Source organism: Dunckerocampus dactyliophorus, chromosome 6, assembly GCF_027744805.1.
Source record: "Dunckerocampus dactyliophorus isolate RoL2022-P2 chromosome 6, RoL_Ddac_1.1, whole genome shotgun sequence".
Classification (NCBI taxonomy): Eukaryota; Metazoa; Chordata; class Actinopteri; order Syngnathiformes; family Syngnathidae; genus Dunckerocampus; species Dunckerocampus dactyliophorus.
In genome coordinates, this window is record NC_072824.1 from 26,386,744 (window position 1) to 26,405,086 (window position 18,343).

The window sequence follows — 18,343 nt, forward strand, 5'->3', positions numbered from 1 at the left end:
GGTGAAAAAAATACATCACAGTAGTCCTCTTTTCACCAAAAAGGACAAACGCCATCGGCTTTTGTTGTGAAGGCTATTTGTCCGTGTTCCGGTATAAAACAACATGCTGGAGCTCACAGACCTTTATTGAGGCGACTTTTTCACAACACCGGATGTGTGCATGTTTCCGTATGAGCCGCTTTCCACTCACGGCGGCACACGAGCACGCAGTCATTGAATTGAAGAAGACGTGCGCGCGCACAGACAAAGAAGAAAAGAAGAGAAAAAGAAGGATGAAATTCATTCAAGACAAATGAGACAGTTACGTCAGCGGCACGAGAGGGGCGCGTGCACTCAGGGTTTGTTTTAATTGTTTGTTTTTTTTTAATGATCGATTGGATTACAAAAAAGTTGTTGGCCTTGATTTTTTTTTAAAATGCACCTTGTGGGAATAGCTTTCTTACTGGCATACCTGCTTCACACTGACTTGAGTTACTGCGAATATTCTGATGATGATGAAGAGGAGCACATGGATGAGGCGGTAAGTTAAAAAAAAAAAAAAGTACCTGCTTGCCTGTACTCAGGACCTGTCTGCATGATATCATTACTGTTACACTGCAATTATGCACTTTTAAGGGAATTAAGGCTCATTTCTGTGCTTGAACTACGGCCGGCAACGTGTGATATTCGAATTACAAATCACTCAGCATTTGAGTATTTGAGTTAACATACTGTGTAATACATTAAATGTATATACATGATATGTATTATGGATGAAAACACACGGCAGTAAAGTGACAGTGATGTGTGTTTAATATGTAGTGTAAATACTGCCAAGAAGTCAAAGTACACAAGTTTTACTGTACAGGTGTGTTTCAATTAACACATGTACACTTAGCTCCTGGGTGCGTGAGTGGCGTGCTGTCCCAAATACATTACTGTTATACCTGAAATGAGCGAGGAATGAGCGAGTACACCACTATCTCTATCTCTATCTGTATCTGTGTCTGTTCACCCATCTAAATGATCTGTTTCCGTATCTGTACTCAGAGTGGGCGGGGCATAAACCGGAAACGGGTGGGGCTAACATCCAGTGATGGCAAAGAGGGAAATAATGTGTCAACTGTGTTCACTGTAGTTTTCTCAAAAGCACCGTGTTCAGTACTACAAGCAAAGTTTTCCAACTGACTTGATATCACCAGCCAAATTATCAGCAAGCGGACGAAAACAAGAAACCCGGCAGCGGCTGGTGCACGAGCGAAATGCACCGCGTACGTTACGAAACAAGTTTAAGGTTGCCAAGTGCATACTGCAACGTATTGAGAGGGGTGTAATATTTGACCACGCTTATGTATAGTACAGTATATAATGTAGTATCATAGCCGTACACGCAGAATGTTTGATGCAGCTCTTGTGCATGTGTACCTAATGTTATGGCCAGTCAATGCAGGGTACTATCACCACCGTCTGGGTACCGACAACTGAAAATTAACAAAATTCTTACATTGTAGGTAGCGCGCCTGTTTTCTGTCGACTTCATGGAATGAGACAAAAATACATTTCAAGGAAAAAAGCGATCATGGGCAATGCCACACGAGCCGTTAACAACTTGCCAACTGCGAGTGAATGAGGCGCCGATCAACTCCTCTGTGGCTCCAGCCTGCACAGTTTGTCTAGGGAGGTGGCGGTCGCTGTGTGTGAATGGCCAATCACAGAGCGTGAAGAGTGACTACATAATGGGGATTTTCTTTCATCACAATTACGGATAATGACGACATGTACTCGTTTCATGCTCGGATTTGCCAAAAATGCCTTATCCGTAACGGATACTCGTTATAAACGAGTATCCGGCTCATCCCGAATGGCAACTATTGAGCGTGGTAAGTGTGCAGCACTGTGCACTCACCATTTTGGCCGTTTTGAGTGCAACATATGGGGAGCGACAGTGCACTCTGTTTTGCTGAATTTCACAAAGAGAACACACTTTCTGAATGCACCACCAACAAGTATAAGTACGGAAGTGTGCTATTTGAGACACAGTCAGTGTCTTTGTGCTCTGCCTCCGGAATATATTGGTTGGGGAAACCTTGTGACTAAAGAGAGGGGGCCGAGTGTGATTGAAGCTGGAACTAATCAGCGTATTACAGTCATTTTATTATAAATGCTGATCTGAAATCAAAGGCGGGCTGTACACCGATGGAATGAGTCGTATACACACAGCGAATCTTCTAAAAGCCCACCAATCACAACCCTTCCGGTCCGCATCGGTGCCACATGAGGTTAGAAGCAGTAGATTTCAGCCATTTGTTCAATTTTGATGATACGTTTTTTTAATCCAGCTTTCATATCCCTAAACGTAAAAAAATAACACATGCATGCGCGCACACACACGCACAGGCCTCACTTGCAGACATTGTGGATGTCGGGCCCTCCTGACACTCTCATGGCTTCTGTTTCTGACAGTTTGGACAGAAACATGCACATGAGTGACCTGCTGATATTGGTTTGGCTTGGTCCAGCTGCTTTTTTGGTTTCAATTTAAAAGGAAACGTCAGGTTTAGTGTCTCCCGACATGTCACTGATGTCAGTAAATTCTTTAATCATAGGTGGAATAGGCCTAAGAAGGGGAAGGGGGGCAAACATAAGAATATTCGTAGCAAGAAGTCAAGTGAAGTCAGAGCAAAAATGCTGCATACATGCGCTGTTCTCGCATGTGGAAATCATTCAAATAGGGATTTCGGGAGAAGTTATTATGAACATGAGTCCATCGTAAGGAGAAAAAAGTTCAAGAAAAAAAGTAACTCAGAGAAGGGTGTAATCTGAACCTGTCGCTGTCATCAAGTTGAGCCGAGTATGAACACCTCCAGTGTGCAGTTTGCAACGACAAGCAAAATTTACACACAAACCAGCAGGAAACTATGGATTTGTCATTTCCTCATACTGCTTCACCTAACTTCTCCAACTGTGTAAGTGCCCAGTTATTCAATAAGCACCATAAATACACCGCCTAGATGACAAAGCGTGCTCTGTTGCAAGAAAACAATAAAAATAACATACAAAAAAGGGGAAAAACGCTGTACCAGCCAAGACGCAGTCGCGTTGTTTACACCTGCCAAGTGGGCTTCACGGCCCTCTGGCTTATTTTCCTCACACTTTCCTGCCACTTTGTCACTTGTTCTCTCTCTGTCACTTCCATACTTTCATACACTCTTGCCACGCGGGACTACCTTGTCCTGCCTCCCTGCCCCTACTGTCCCTACCGCCCTTGGGACATTTACGGCATGTGTCCAACATGAGGGTACAAAGGCAGACAGGTGAGGTGTCCCTGGCACATGCACAGGGTTTGGTTTTGGTATTCATTTGTTCCAAAAGGTCTGGCAAAAACTAAAATGTAAGAAAACCGAAGCAATTTTTCCCATAGGAAAATGTATATCCTGTTAATCCGTTGCAATCACCGAAAAATATTAACAAAGATTTTGTAATTTTATAGACAATAATTATAGTTTTACATGCAAAAAACAATGCAAAATAAGTATAAATGACCAATAAAATTGATAAATGAACATTTAACATCACTTTTACCTTTATTGAAGGTAGGAGGTGAGAGGAGAGGAAGGGATCCACACCAACAACAACTTTCTCAACGTCTTCAATCGTTGGTGATTTGTTTCATTAACGCCAACATTAGCTTCCTTAATGTCTTCTTTCTTCAGGATGCAACTTACTGTTGATGTGGACCTCCTGTACATCCTGGCGAGATCAACCATGTAGGCGCCATCTTTATACTTTGCCACGAGTTCTTTCTTGAATTCAAGGCTTTTTTTTTTAGTGTTTTTCACCTTCTTTATTTAGCAGTCCCACTCGGTGAAAAATGCACAGACAGTGAGTCAGTGTGTGGAGTGCTTTGTTTGGCCATTTGATTTCGTGGAATGGTGCAGTACACGGCAAACAGACTTGTTTGTTATGCGTAATATTGTACGGTAACTGAAGAAAACAAAGCTTGCTTATGCTTATGTATGTACTGTATGTATGTAGTATATGCTCTCGCTGGTAGATTGTGGTACTTCACAGGTTTGGCATATCAAGATGCTGATTCGACATTAGTCACAATTAAAGGCCACTGTATGGGGGGCAGTAGGTCCGGGGGTACTGTATATGCCAAACCAGAGCAGCTCAAAGATGCTCGGTATCTCTGTGCATTCAAGATGCCATCAATAACATTTTTTTAAGGTTTTAATTGATGTATGCGGCATTTGAGGCAAATGGTGGTCACACCAGATGCTGGCTGGTTTCGGACCAGGAATTATCATATGGAAAAAAAATGCCATTGGGGAAAAAAAGGTAAAAGATACATATCATGGACCCACTGGGACATATCATCAGTGATGTAGCCTGGGGTCATTGGGTGTTTCGGGTTCTTTCATCATCAGACACCTTCCCTCCATCAACGTAGCTCTTATTCCCCGACCACATTCTCAATGGCCGCCTCTTCAATATTTTGACCTTCACAGCCCAACTTCACAGATCTCACTGACTAGTGCAACCATCTCTTCTTGCCTGACTCCGAACTAGACCAAATGAAAACTTCACCCACCAGCTCCCTGTCTGGATTACTGTAACAGTCCCCTCTACAGTTTACCATCCAAAATTATTAAAAACTCCAATAAATCCAAATCTCTGCTGCATGCCTACTCACTCATATCTGGACTTGTGACCTCTTTATGCCTGTCCTGCCCCACTGGCTCCCCATGCTGAAGAGAATCCACACCGAAACCCTGCTACTCAGTGACAAAGAACACCCTAACAAATAGTAATTACATGTTTATTTTTTTGTAATCCCTGCTAGACTTTAAATACGGTATGTTGTCTCTTGTTTGTTTCAGGACTCTCCTTCATTACCAGACATGGAACAGAGGTTGCGCTCAGCATCCAGTGTTGATGAACTGATGCGTCTCATCTACCCTTTATACTGGGCTGCTCTGAAGTGTAGATCTAAACTACCATTTGCTGCTATGTCCAAACTGTCTCAGCGCCTGAGCCCATTAGCAGAAACGGATGAGACAACCTTTGCCGCTGCCTACCTCAACTTGGATGTTCTCAAAAGTAGGTTTTTCTGCTTGGGGCTTTGTCCAGCACAAATGAAGTAACCTGGAAAAAAAAATCTCATCTTAGCAAGTCCCAAAGATGACCGGTCCATCTTTATGTCGAGCAACAATTCTTTTGTTCACATCCTCAGAGAGTTTTTTGCCATGAGGTGCCATGTTGAACTTGTAGTGACCAGTATGAGAAAGTGTGAGAGTGATAACACCAAATTTAACACACCTGCTGCCCATTCACACCTAAGACCTTGTAACACTAAGTCACATGAACGCAGGGAGAAAAAAATTTGGCAGAAATGTGAGGGGTCTACTCATTTTTGTAGGTAGGGGAAACGCTGGAATAGGCTAATTACCAACAGCAGCAACATAAAGTTGTAGACAAATTAACTTCTGAGAAAAAAAGTGTTTTTTTTATTATTATTTATATTTGTATTTCTTTTCTGGATATTTGAGTGAGGGGCGACACCCCAGAGCCGGCCACTGATGAACTGCGGTGGTGTGGATACTTTGTGTGTGCAGGTATAGAGTCAGAGTGGAGAAAAACCCAGTGCATACCCAGGGAAGTGTGTGTCGACGTGGGCAGGGAGTTTGGTGCACCCACCAACATCTTCTATAAACCACCATGTGTGTCCGTCTACAGATGTGGAGGATGCTGCCACTCAGAGGACAAACAATGCAGGAATATCTCCACTGGTTATGTCAGCAAATCTGTGAGTACACCCATCTTCTTTCAACTGTCAATATTTTATGCTGAAAAGGAAATATCCTTTGGCAGTTCTCAGTGAGGTTCTTCGCATTGCAAATCCATATTACCAAACTAATATAGACAAAAGTACCCAGACACGCTTTGTAATCAATTCACTATATTGTAATCAAATAAGCAATACACACATCTCTGCCGCCTGTGAGGGATACGGCCAAAGTTACGATAGTTTACAGGTTTTAAGAGACTTCAAATGGCACGTCTTTTCCAAAGAGTGTTAGTTAACACAATGGATTTGTAATAAATCAATGAAGGGTTTCATTAATTCACTTGTGCCCAATCAGTCAATCACAATCAATTGGTAGATTGATCGACTGATTCTCAGTGAATTGGGTTAGGGGTTAGGGTTAAGACCGACGGAAAGATTCAAACCCGGAAATGGAAATGTTCAAATGAAGTGGCCATATCTCTAGAACGAAAGGTTGTAGAAACTTCGTTCCAACGTTGACCCTTCAACTATTTTATCATCTTTAATGTACAAAATGTATCACAGTGGCCACCTCCACCCTTAAATTGACCTGTAAACCATACCTATGTTTTTATTATTTATTTGAGAATCATTTTTGGAGAATTACCTACCAGCAGGTATGTTTAATTTAAGACATCGTAAAAGCTTTTTACAGAAAAGCTTTAAAGAAGTTTTATGTTTTGCATTTTGTTCCCTTACTGTGCCCAAAATGAACCAAACTTTGACTGTAAAACTGAGATAAGTAACGAACAGTGATTGTTGTGTACCGTTACACCCCTAGTATATATGCAGATAATTGTGCTGGTGTAGTTTCCTTGCAATCCAACTGTATAATTGTATAATATTGTCCATTTGTGTAATTCTTTGTCTAAATGATTTTTTTCATTTTCCAGATTTTTGAGATCACAGTACCTGTCACCCAAGGCACCAAGCCTGTAACGATCAGTGTGGCCAATCACACGCAGTGCAGGTGTTTGTCCAAACTTGACACGTACAAACAAGTCCACAGCATCATCAGGAGATCCTTTCCTGAGTAAGTACTAAACTTTATCAGAATGTTTTCAAATTGGGTGATATACCTACAACCAAACATTCTGTGTTTGGTGCCAATACATTTTATACCTTGGAAAGTGTGTCCACACCGCGTTTGTAAGGAACATACTTTTGCGGGATGGGCAACACAACTGAGTTTGTGCATCATGAAATGTGCCAAATCTGTAGATTTAGCACATTTCACATGTTTTACATGTTTTACATGCACAATGCACGTAGTTGCACTACAAATGGGGTGTAATTTAACCTTTTAAAACTGCTGGACCCAAGTACAAGGGGCAGCGTGGTAGCACTTGTGTTGCTACGGTAACTGTAACTTAAATGGGCAAATGTGGAAAACAAACAAGCAGTCAGAGACCAGCATATGTCATTAATGATTTCATAAAACAAAACAGTAATGCGACACACTTGGCACCGTTTGAAAGCTAACACTTAGCTTTTCCAACGGCACAATATCATTGTTCTACCACCAACACTTACTGAAAAAGCAGCTTCACACATCAGGCCCACCAAACGTCTTAATCCGGCCCACAACCTGTTACGTCTAAACTGTAGCTGGCAACTTTACTTGGTGCTTTGGCGCACTTGAGTCGAACAGGAAATAGTCAGACGCAGTCTGTAGCTTGGACAAAAAAGCGATCCACACAACACGTCAACACACACGTGACACACAATGTAACCTACCCATTGCACCATGTGAGCATATAAATGGGTGCATAACACCCATGCCAAAATTACAACCATATATTCCTGCCGCAAGGCATGCTGGGTAGCTTGTGGTACTGTCACTCCCAACATGTTGCATTTTTGCTTGATTGCAAAACATGTTGAGGAGGTCGTCGGGGAATTAAACAAGGAGGTCCGTTCACATACTTCGAGAGCCAATGTTTTATCATTCGCCACAGGACTACCCAGCACTTGTAAATAAGTTTAAGTTACACGTTTAGCGCTTAGTTGTTGTTTATTACCCACGTAGTTGCAGTAGTTGATTTATGTGATGTGTTAACTTGTATGTCGGTCTGATTGATGACCACCTATACATAGACAGCCCGTCGGCCAAATTTTTTAAGCCAATGTGGCCCGCCAATCAAAAAGTTTGACCACCCCAATGTAGACCTTGTATTTAGTTTTGATATATCTTTTTCTGGCAAGCCTCTCAAGCTCAGGGTTTACTGTAAGTGGCTAAAACAGAACAAAATTGTTTTCCCAATGATATTAAAACACAGCACAAAGCATTATAACAACAGAGGAATACAGTAATCCCTCGTTTAATCACGATTCATTGGTTCCAGACCCGACCATGTCAAATGGATTTTTACATTTTACATTTTTTTCATAGTTGGAGCATAGAAAACATGTTATGATTTTCTAAATTCCTCCAACTGTGGGTTGGACCGAGCGTCAAACAGGACATGCACACGTTAATCGAAGTTAACGTGATAACTTTGATCGCCCTAATTAAGAATACAGATGGACTAAGGCAGTGTATTAATAACGCGACAAGACGTGCGCCATATTGTACGCTAACCAGAGAATGCGCGCAAACTGAGGCAAAATCATGTTGTGAATTTTCGACGTCAACCAAACAACACGCTAACCGGGGCGGATGCTAACCAAGGTTCCACTGTACATGTACTGTTAGACCCCTACATGAAATATAACCTGTAGGTCTTGATCATTTTTTAAATACTTATTTCCCCACTGTATTTTGACAAATCTATTTAATCTAATTTAATACACAAATATTTGTGGTCAGGTTTCCTAAAAACCTGTTATATTTACTTGAGACTTAAAGTGACATTTTTTAAAAGACTGTTGAAATGTTTGTTGAAGGTGCCCAATAGTCAATCAGGCATGTGCCCAAGATCAAGATTGGAGCAGCAGACAGTGTCGATGTGTCAACATCGCAACCAATCCTTCCCCATCATTGTCCCTTCTGAGATCACCCCAAGAACTCGGTGAGCTTTTGCACGTTTTCTAACCAACAGGCTATGTTTATTTTCTGCGGTCTCATCTTTAAAAATGTGTGTGGAATTCTGACTGAAAGTCTCCGTGAGGCAGAAACCCAAAATGCGTGTACGGACAAAAATATTCAGACTTATAAAAAGTGACCTACTGAATATTTTTCTCTCGATGCACATTTTGGGTTTCTGCCGTACGGAGACTTCTAATCTTTTATGAGACGCAACTCCGCCTCAAGTTGCGCCCTTTCACGCCTCCACTTCATCGTTGAAGGTCAACGCAAAGTGATGCGTGAATGTGGCGTCCATATTTAAAGAGCCTTGATTGCATTGTTACGATGGCCCTTGTCATTCGGAATCACGACTGGTGGGAAGTTGATGAGAATGAAGAAGGGGACGTTCACGGACATGGGGGGGGAAATACTGGAAAAGTAGAATGTTTAGAGGTTTACAGTTGATTGGTTCCAGACCTGACCACAATGAATGAATTGAAGTAGGATTCAACAGTAATAAATGGAATATTTTCATAGTTAGAGCATAGAAATCCTAACTAAATCCTGACTAGTGTAAACACTGTGAAACATGTGACTGAAATGTGCGCAACAGTTGGCAGCTGGCGGCAGCACGCAGTTTTTTCCCCAAAAACGAGTCTTGAAAAAGAGGGTCCATCTTGTATTTGGGTGGATACGTTATATAAATCTGCAGTTTCGCTTGTCTGTCCATCTCTCCAGACATATTCCCAGCTGATGTGTGTGGCCCGCATAAGGAATTGCATTTGGAAACCTGTCAGTGTGTATGTCAGCACACAGATCCGTCTCCAGACTGCGGTGCTCATCGCCACTTTGACCACAGTACTTGCCAGTGTCTGTGCAACACTCCGCCGACCCACTCATGCCCTCAGAACCACATATACAACAAGGACACCTGCCAGTGCACATGCAGCAGGACTTGTCCAAAGCACCAGCCACTCAACAAAACAAAGTGTTCCTGCGAATGTAACGAGTCACCCAATAAGTGTTTTCTAAAAGGGCGGAGGTTTCATCATGCTACGTGCAGGTAAGACACATTATTTTTGAATGTTTTCAGTATATTAGAGAATACCACAGCAAAGTCACCAACTGACTCGATTTTTGTTTGCAAACTGTTAATTTAATTTATCACTGCCATTCATCATCACATTTACTATTACTATTACTGCACAACGGTGTGATTTAACTCTGAGGAACATTCCGGTGTGGAAAATGTATGTGTTGGATTTAAGGTGGCACAGCATGACAGAGTCATACACAGGCTCACTCTGTCTACTTATGTTGAAAGTGCAGGCTTCAAACTGCATGCATGTCTTTAAATGGTCTACATATGTCAAGTAAAATCAGACCTATGCTTGCTACACTGAGGATCTTCTATGCCGCATATCCTCACTAGGGTCGCGGGCATGCTGGAGCCTATCCCAGCTGACCTCGGGCGAGAGGCGGGGTACACCCTGGACTGGTCGCCAGGGCACATATAGACAAACAACCATTCACTCTCACATTCACACCTATGGACAATTTAGAGTCGCCAGTTAACATAACATGCATGTTTTTGGAATGTGGGAGGAACCCGGAGAACACAGGGGAGAACATGCAAGCTCCACACAGAGATGCCCAACGGAGATTCTAACCCAAATCTTCCCGATCTCCAGACTGTGTGGCCAACATGCTAACCACCACAAATAAACTAATTAAATTCAATTCAATTTATTAAAATCATAACAGCATTTAATCTCATGGCACTTTACACATGAAGGTCATAAATGAAAACCGAGAACCAACTGAAAACCCACATGAGCGAGCGCTAGGCGATGGAGGCAAGGAAAAACTCCCACTGACGAAAAAACCTTGGACAGAACCCAGGCTCTGTGGGTCGGCCGTCTGTCTCGACCGGTTGGGTTGAGATATACAAATAAATACAAAAATAGTAGTCAGTTCTAACTATATGCTTTAGCAAAGATATGAGTTTTGAGTTTACTTTTAAACTGGGAGAGGGTGTCTGCCCCCCGGATTGAGTAGTGGAGTTGGTTCCATAACAGAGGAGCTTGATAACTAAATGCTCTACCTCCCATCCTACTTCTAAAAATTCTAGGAGTTGCAAGTAATTGGAAATTCTGGGAGCAAAGTGTTCTGCTGGGTTGATAGGGTTCTAGGAGCTCTTTAAGATACTGTATACTGGTGTCTGACTGTGTAGTGCTTTACATGCAAGTAGGAGATTTTTAAACTCAATTCTAAACCACCCCATACCACTCCACACCACACTGTACCATACCTAGGGTTGGGCATCAAGTCTCGAGCATTGATGGGAACTGAGACTACCATTGTGATTCTCCTGGGATTGTTTACATTTTTTTATTTAGACTCCTCCAAGTAGTTTCGATGCCCACTTTGCCAAACAGAAGAAATAGCCGCGAACACCAACAAAGTGAGCATCAACCAAGAAGAAACTGCTAAAAAGTTTGGCTTAAATTCATAAAAAAAGAGGGATGCCGAACCCTAACCATACCATACTACACCATAACATACCACACCACACCACACAACTCCATTCCATACCAGTCGATGAAGTGCATGAGTACAATTTGTCTCCAGTTTTGAACAAGTTTGTGACTCACACGTCACAAGAGGATATCACTCATTTAAAACTCCCCAGTGTGTAATAGAAGACTTTGCTGCGCTAATGACCTTTCGTACCTGTCACTTAACTATTTCCTGTCCCAGCACAGAAGAAAAAAACAATACACACGCACACACACACACACATCCGTCCAGTGTGACCTGTTTTTGTGTTTTTCAAGTGTACTTGTGTATCATGAGTGGTGTCCAAAGTGAGGCCCGGGGTCATTTGCACAATTGGCATTGAAACATAACACAGAAAAAGGAAATGTATTGCTGGGTTGCGTGTATGTGACCCAAAGGCAGTCCACGTCACCTTCTGGTTTTTGGATAGAGCAAACACTTCAATATGTCCACTGTTCAGTTACCAGTGGCTGCACAGACAATGTTTTACCTGTTGGTGCACAGGTAAGTACTGTATTTGATGGATGCTGATTAGGGGTGTCACGGTACACATTATTGATGTTTCTATTTTGATACATACCATTTGGTTTGGTACAGAGGCATACAGAATTTCCACGCAGTCATTATGTAGTCAGGGACAGGAAGTATTTTATGCGTCATTGGTCTCTTGTAGTACTCAGCAATGAAATGCAGTCGGCCAATAAAGGCAAGGCATGTAGACCAGCGTGTGACCATGCTGGACCAATCCACATTCTCACAAGATTTTTAGTTTTCAAGTATGTTAAAACCCTCAAAAAAGGTGGTTCTGAATAATAATAATAATAATAATAATAATAATAATAATAATAATAATAATAATAATAATAATAATAGTCAAGACACAAAGATGAGATGTAGGCTCTTTTTTCTTGATATCTACTAAATAATTAAGGTTTTAGGTTTCATGAGTCTGTGGGTTTAGTGTTTCGTTTTATTAAATTCTTCCCGACTTATGGTGGTCTCGCATTGCTTGCTTGTTTTCAACATTTTCCCATTTAAATGTTTGTAGTTTGAATTGTCTTCTGTTTTTCAAACATTGCTTTGGTTGAGCTTTTAGAGCAGGGGTCCCCAAACGCAGACATAGACAGACGCCGCATGGAGCACTGAGTCGTATGTCAACGTCGCCGCCATATTGGATGGGGCAAGGCTGCTGTGTAAATGTACTTACTTTCATAAAGCACAATTGGGCACCAACTTTTTGTGACAATGTGATTGTTTTTGGTGCCTAGCTATTTCTGAAGTATATTAGTATGTGTGTGAATGTATAAACGAGAGGAATTAACTTCAATTTCTTTGTAGAAAGGCGCTTTATGAAAGTAAGGACATTGACTTGTGTTCATTTACAGCGCAGCCTTGACCCATTCAATATGGCGGCGACGTTGACGTATCGCAGCAGTGGACAAACGCACTCGATGCAGCGTCTATCTATGTCTATGTCCCCAACCACCAGACCTGAAAGCTTACCGGCCCGTGGCCGGGGTTTGATGATTTAAAAAAAAAATACATTTGTAAATCACTACATTGAATTTTATGCAAATGCATATCAATTTTGGAAATATGGGCCATTATTTTATTTTTAAAATAATATACAGTTACAAATCCCATAGTTTTTGCATGTACTGTATATGCAGCGACCCGTCCCTTTTTGTTTGACAGTCCTTGAACGCACCATTGTGCATGTACTAACTTTCTCCCACGCTCCACAGATAGCTGTACTGTATTTTTACAATTTTTCTTTCACCTCATATTTGGTGTCAAATGCTGATACCATGTGGGAATTAACTTTTGCTAATGGCCATATTTGTTGGTACACAACCTCAAGTTAACTCATGCTAGCACACTGCCTTTTACCACACACATCAAACAGTGACGTAATAATCTCTCTCTGACCAACTCCAGGCTCGTACTGGTGGATGTTGGGTCTGTATTCATTTTGTGCCTTAATATGATGTTGTTGCTGTCTTAGTTTTACACAGTACATAATAACTAAGGCACATTAGATTGCTCCAATGTTGGACCCCCCACCCAAAGGGATTTTTATTATTATCAAGAAAACCATGGAAGTTGCTAGATATCAGCTCTTAAATTCAACTCTTATGAGCTATATTTGTTATCATCATTATATTTGTCCAAACAAATGTACCTTTAGTTGTACCAGGCATTAAAATTGACCAATAAACCGAAGAAACAAGGGTGGTCCAATCATTGTTTCCATGACTGTATCCAAGTAATGCAAGTTTTTGTGTTGCTGTTTTGCTGTAAGCTCATTTCACTGGCAGACAATAACAATAAACAATAATAATTCACACTGTTCAAACTCGTACTGCTAAACTTGTCTGCATCATTGAACTTTTATAAAACGATTCACGTTGTAAATCATGGAAATCAGTAGTCTCCGAAGTGCAGCCTGGGGGCCATTTTGAGCCGACTTGGGATACTAAAGAGTTTGTTTTTCATCTTTAATATACAAACTGACATTCGTCAATTTTTCTTTACATGGCCCAACACAAAAGCTAAGAGATTTTAGGGGTTTTTTGGTAGTTTTTTTTTTTTACTGTACCCAAAATGAACTGAACCATGACTTAAAACTCGAGTGACGTATTGAACCGTGATTATGGCATACCGTTAACTAATAGGAAACGTTTTTTTTTTAAATAAGCGCTGAGACTGTATATCAATTTCTATTGATTAGAAATCGAATAATGGTTGTATATATTTTTCTCCTTGGTTCCAGTTGTCTCAGGCCTCCATGTGAAGTCAGGAGACGAAGGTGTGAAGCAGGCTTTTTCTTCAGTGAAGAAGTGTGCCGCTGTGTGCCGTCCCACTGGAGACGACTCGACTAACCACCACATTCTAGAACACTTAAAGCTGCCGACGAGCAGTTCAATGGAACACAGACCATGTCCCCATGTCCTATTGACCCATTGGCCCTGATTGGACATCTCCATGGACTGCAATGGCAGCTCTTGACTTGGATGAAAGTGAGTAAGAACCCGGCCACACCGCAGCGTATTCGACTTTTATGTTACTTTTGTGAATCGGTGACATCACAACCCCCGCCTCTCTGTTTTCTGGAGTTGATGTTGACGACCAGACGACACTACCGAGGGCTTGCTTTCAAGCTGCGTAAATTCATGATTTTATTGGGACTTCTACAACAGACTCTTTAGCTTTTACTGCGAGTGTAGCAAGGAAGCTAACTAGGCATGCCGCCACAGCCATTGTCCGTAACTAAGACAAGCCTGGCTTTCAAAAACAAACAAGTTTTTCTCCCGTTTTTATAATCTTTATGACATTAAGATGGCTATCAATACAAAAAAAATGGCTGCCCTCAACTTAACTTATATTTAATTATATTATCTTTATTTATTTGTAATACAATAGGCAGCATTTTTTATATTACAATCAAAATACTTCATAAATTGAGTATAACAGTCAATCGCCCTCGCTCTGGAGCACTATGCAAGATTTCAGCCAGTGGGGTAAGGATGATTGTGAGGAAAAATGAGGGACCAGCCCAGAATCGCAAGTGAGGAGATGATTAATGATGTCAAGGGAGTTGGGAGCACAGTCACCAAGAAAAGCATTAGCATTTTGAAAATGATTACCCTGGCTGGAGTCTTCCAAAAGCTCAGTTTTAAGGACAAAATAAATCATAATTAAGGAGAAAAATACAGTATGCCTTTAGAATATACCTGTGGACATAGCCTCTCTTCAGTCTTCTTCTCTGGTTTTTTTTTTTGTTTTGTTTTTTCGAGTGGAGAGGGTTGTATCCTGATACAACCCCATGTAGACCGATATTTACTAAAATGGTAAAGAAAGAAATCTTTTTTGTTTGGGTGTGGACGAGGCTTTCATGTTTGAAGTGTCTTATGGTAAACTCTAGACCAGGGGTCACCAACGCGGTGCCCGCGGGCACCAGGTAGCCCCCCACGACCACATGAGGCGCCCGCAGGCCTGCTTTTCATTCAGGTTTTCAGTTAATAATGTGAGAACACTAGAAAGAAAAGTATTCTGAAACATAAAATGTGAGTTGTGGATACCAGCATTTTGTGAATGTTTTGGTAAAACAAGCATATTTGATTTGTTTGGGTTGAAATAGGGGTAGGAAAATCATTTCGTGGCCATTTTCATTTTCTAAAAGTAGCTCTCACAAGAAAAAATGTTGGTGACCCCTGCTCTAGACCCAATACTCAAGAATGAACTGACCTTAGAGATACATTTAAACAACACTGCAAACAATCAGAAGAATGGAAATGAAGATTGAAGAAGAAAGTCACACGAACCTCCGACAATTATTTGATCAAAATTACTACACGCTGTGATGAATTCATATTTTTGCGTGATTAAAAACTTATTGTAAAATACTTTTTCTCTTTTTTGCTGTGCCTTTTTTGTCTTAGTTATTATCAGCGGTGCTCAGTCTGAAAGGAATAAACTTCTGTCAAAGCTGATTGGAAGTGGTACACAAATGTCTGAGGGGTTGGGGTGGTCACGTCAGGGGTTTGGAGTTAGGTCAGGGGTGTCCAAACTTTTTCCACCATGGGCAACATACTGAAAAATGCAAGGCAAGGGCCACTTTGATATTTTGTAAACCAACCCAAGTATGAATAAATTATATACTGTAGAAAAAACTGCACCGCAGCTTTGTGATATAAATAAAAGAGCATATTATTACTTTTTCGGTCTTTGCTCTTTTTTTCCCCATTTTTGCTGTTGTTTTTATCATTTTCCCAATATTTTCTTTGGAAATTTTCATTTCGTAATATGACTTTATTCCCATAATATTTTGACTTTATTCCCACAATATCATAACTCTTTTCCTAGCCTCATTTTCCAAAAATTACAACCGTATTTTGTTCTGTTTGGTTCTCATAATATTACAACTTGCCTTTAGACTTTTTTCACATTAGAATACGACTTTTTACTTTAATATTTTCAATTTATCTGTTTTTTTTTTCTATTTCTGCTGGGGTTTTTTAAATTTTCGAACTATTTCAACTTTCTTACAACTCATTACTATTTGTTGTGTTTTTTGTTTCTCATAATATTATTACTTTTAAAAAATAATGTATTTTTTGTTCATTTTTCACTTAATGCTACTAAATTGATGTTATTTTTACTCCTAAGGTTATGTTGTTCTCATAAAATTGACTTTTTCTCATTAGATTACAACTTTTTTCTCTTAATATTTTGACTTTATTCTTGTAAAAATAATGCTGATTTTTTTACATTTTTGCTGTTTTTTTTTTTTAGCTCTCTTGTTAAATTAGCTTTCAGAAAGTGCCGCAGGCCACTAAAAAAAACAGCTGTCGGTCGCAAATAGACCCCGGTCCGCACTTTAAACCCCCGTGGGTTGGCAGTTAAGAGTTGAATGTGCATATTATTGTTGTTTTTTATCAGCGACAATATTGGGAATATGCTGGTTAACATGTAAACGGGAATACTCCTATGGCTTGTGGATGCAAGCACGTCGTGTCTGAGACATTATCAGCCTTAACTGCAATATCATGTGCATGGAAACATAGTCAATGCACAAAAACCACCAGACCATTACATACCATATGCTGCTAAGAAGGAACAATAAGCCTGTATAATAATAATAATAATAATATGACTTTTGGGGTGCACAATATTTACTGTATTTTGTTAATAAACATTCAGTTGAGTGTTTTAACAACACTCTTACATCTTTTATATCCTGATAAAAATGCTTTTCATAGATTATTTTTAATATATATACAGTATGACAGTAACACAAGATGCACCATTTGTCAGCGAGCCAGAGTTTGTGTATGTTTTTGTTTTAGTTTCCAGGATCTCAGGGCTGGAAATGTTGGAGGTTCAGTAAACACACACTTAGAACGCACACACACATGGCACCTCAAGACTCTATAAGAGGGAAGGAAGTGGACAGAATTAGCCAGGTCTGCTGATGGAAAGATAAGATGTTGGTGGATTGTGATTTGAGAGAGAGAGACACGGAAGCAGACAGAGAAGTTAAAGCCACAAAAACAGTTCACACCATATGTTACCGTTAAGACCGGTATTAACAATCCCACTCCCTTCCTGCCATTCAAACGCAGTATGACTTACGATCTCCGTGTGTGTGTGTGTGTGTGTGTGAGTGTGCGCGCTCGCGCAATGGAAACTGATGAGATAGACGGCAAGAGAACACACACTTATTGTTGGGAACTGGGTGTGTTATCATTGTTGAACATAAAAGAAATGTTTTTCAAGGTTCTTACTTGCGGCCATGTTCATCCAAAAGTCAAAAAGAAAGAAATACTTACAGTTCGGGTAAATGCAGTTACCAGGAAGTAAATTTCTTGGACATTTAGTGAAAAAAAATGTTAACTTCAGGGAAAGAATGCATAGGCAGAAGAGTACTAAGTGTCGCTGTACTGAGTAAAGACATCACTGTTGTGCTTTGCAGTTAACTTTTTCACTTTAACCTCCATTATGTCTCCAAAGTGTGAGGCAGATTCTTCTGAGGGCAGTGCGTCAAAGAAAAGGAAACCGAGGACGTCCTGTACGTGTTTGCAATGCTCCCTGGCTGCTGCGGTTTTCCACAATTCACTCCAGTCACTTTCCAGGCCTAGATTGCTTTAATTTGAGAAAAGGGACCCTGATACTGCATAAGGAATGCATACTTCTTAAAAACGGCATGTGCCAAGCAGACCAAACCAACATGACAGGTGGGGGTGTGATGAACTGGAAGTATGAATTCACGAGTACTGTCTTAAGAATAAAACACTGGCTGATATTGGAAATTGACATGTCTCTGTCTCTATTAGAACTGGCAATGATCCAAGAATCAATAGCAATAGATACCAAGGATATATCAGTATCGGAGCGATACTAACGTGATGAGATCGATATGTTGCACTTCTCTTCTCAGTGCGGACTAAAATTATTTAATTTCATGA

The 18,343-nt window shown here is 40.6% G+C and overlaps 1 protein-coding gene across 2 annotated transcripts; it reads left to right on the forward strand.

Moving 5' to 3' along the window:
• Positions 1–211: 211 nt before the first annotated feature.
• On the forward strand, positions 212–16,285 carry vegfc (vascular endothelial growth factor c). Of its 2 annotated transcripts, none has more exons than XM_054779367.1 (7): positions 212–520; positions 4,863–5,082; positions 5,598–5,788; positions 6,703–6,842; positions 8,696–8,820; positions 9,555–9,879; positions 14,149–16,285. In XM_054779367.1, exons 1-7 carry the CDS (start codon positions 416–418, stop codon positions 14,255–14,257), a joined length of 1,215 nt encoding a protein of 404 aa, XP_054635342.1. In that variant the 5' UTR covers positions 212–415; the 3' UTR covers positions 14,258–16,285. The 2 variants fall into 2 exon arrangements, with proteins under 2 accessions (XP_054635342.1, XP_054635343.1); XM_054779368.1 differs by lacking the exon at positions 212–520 and adding an exon at positions 4,703–4,789.
• Positions 16,286–18,343: the final 2,058 nt, after the last annotated feature.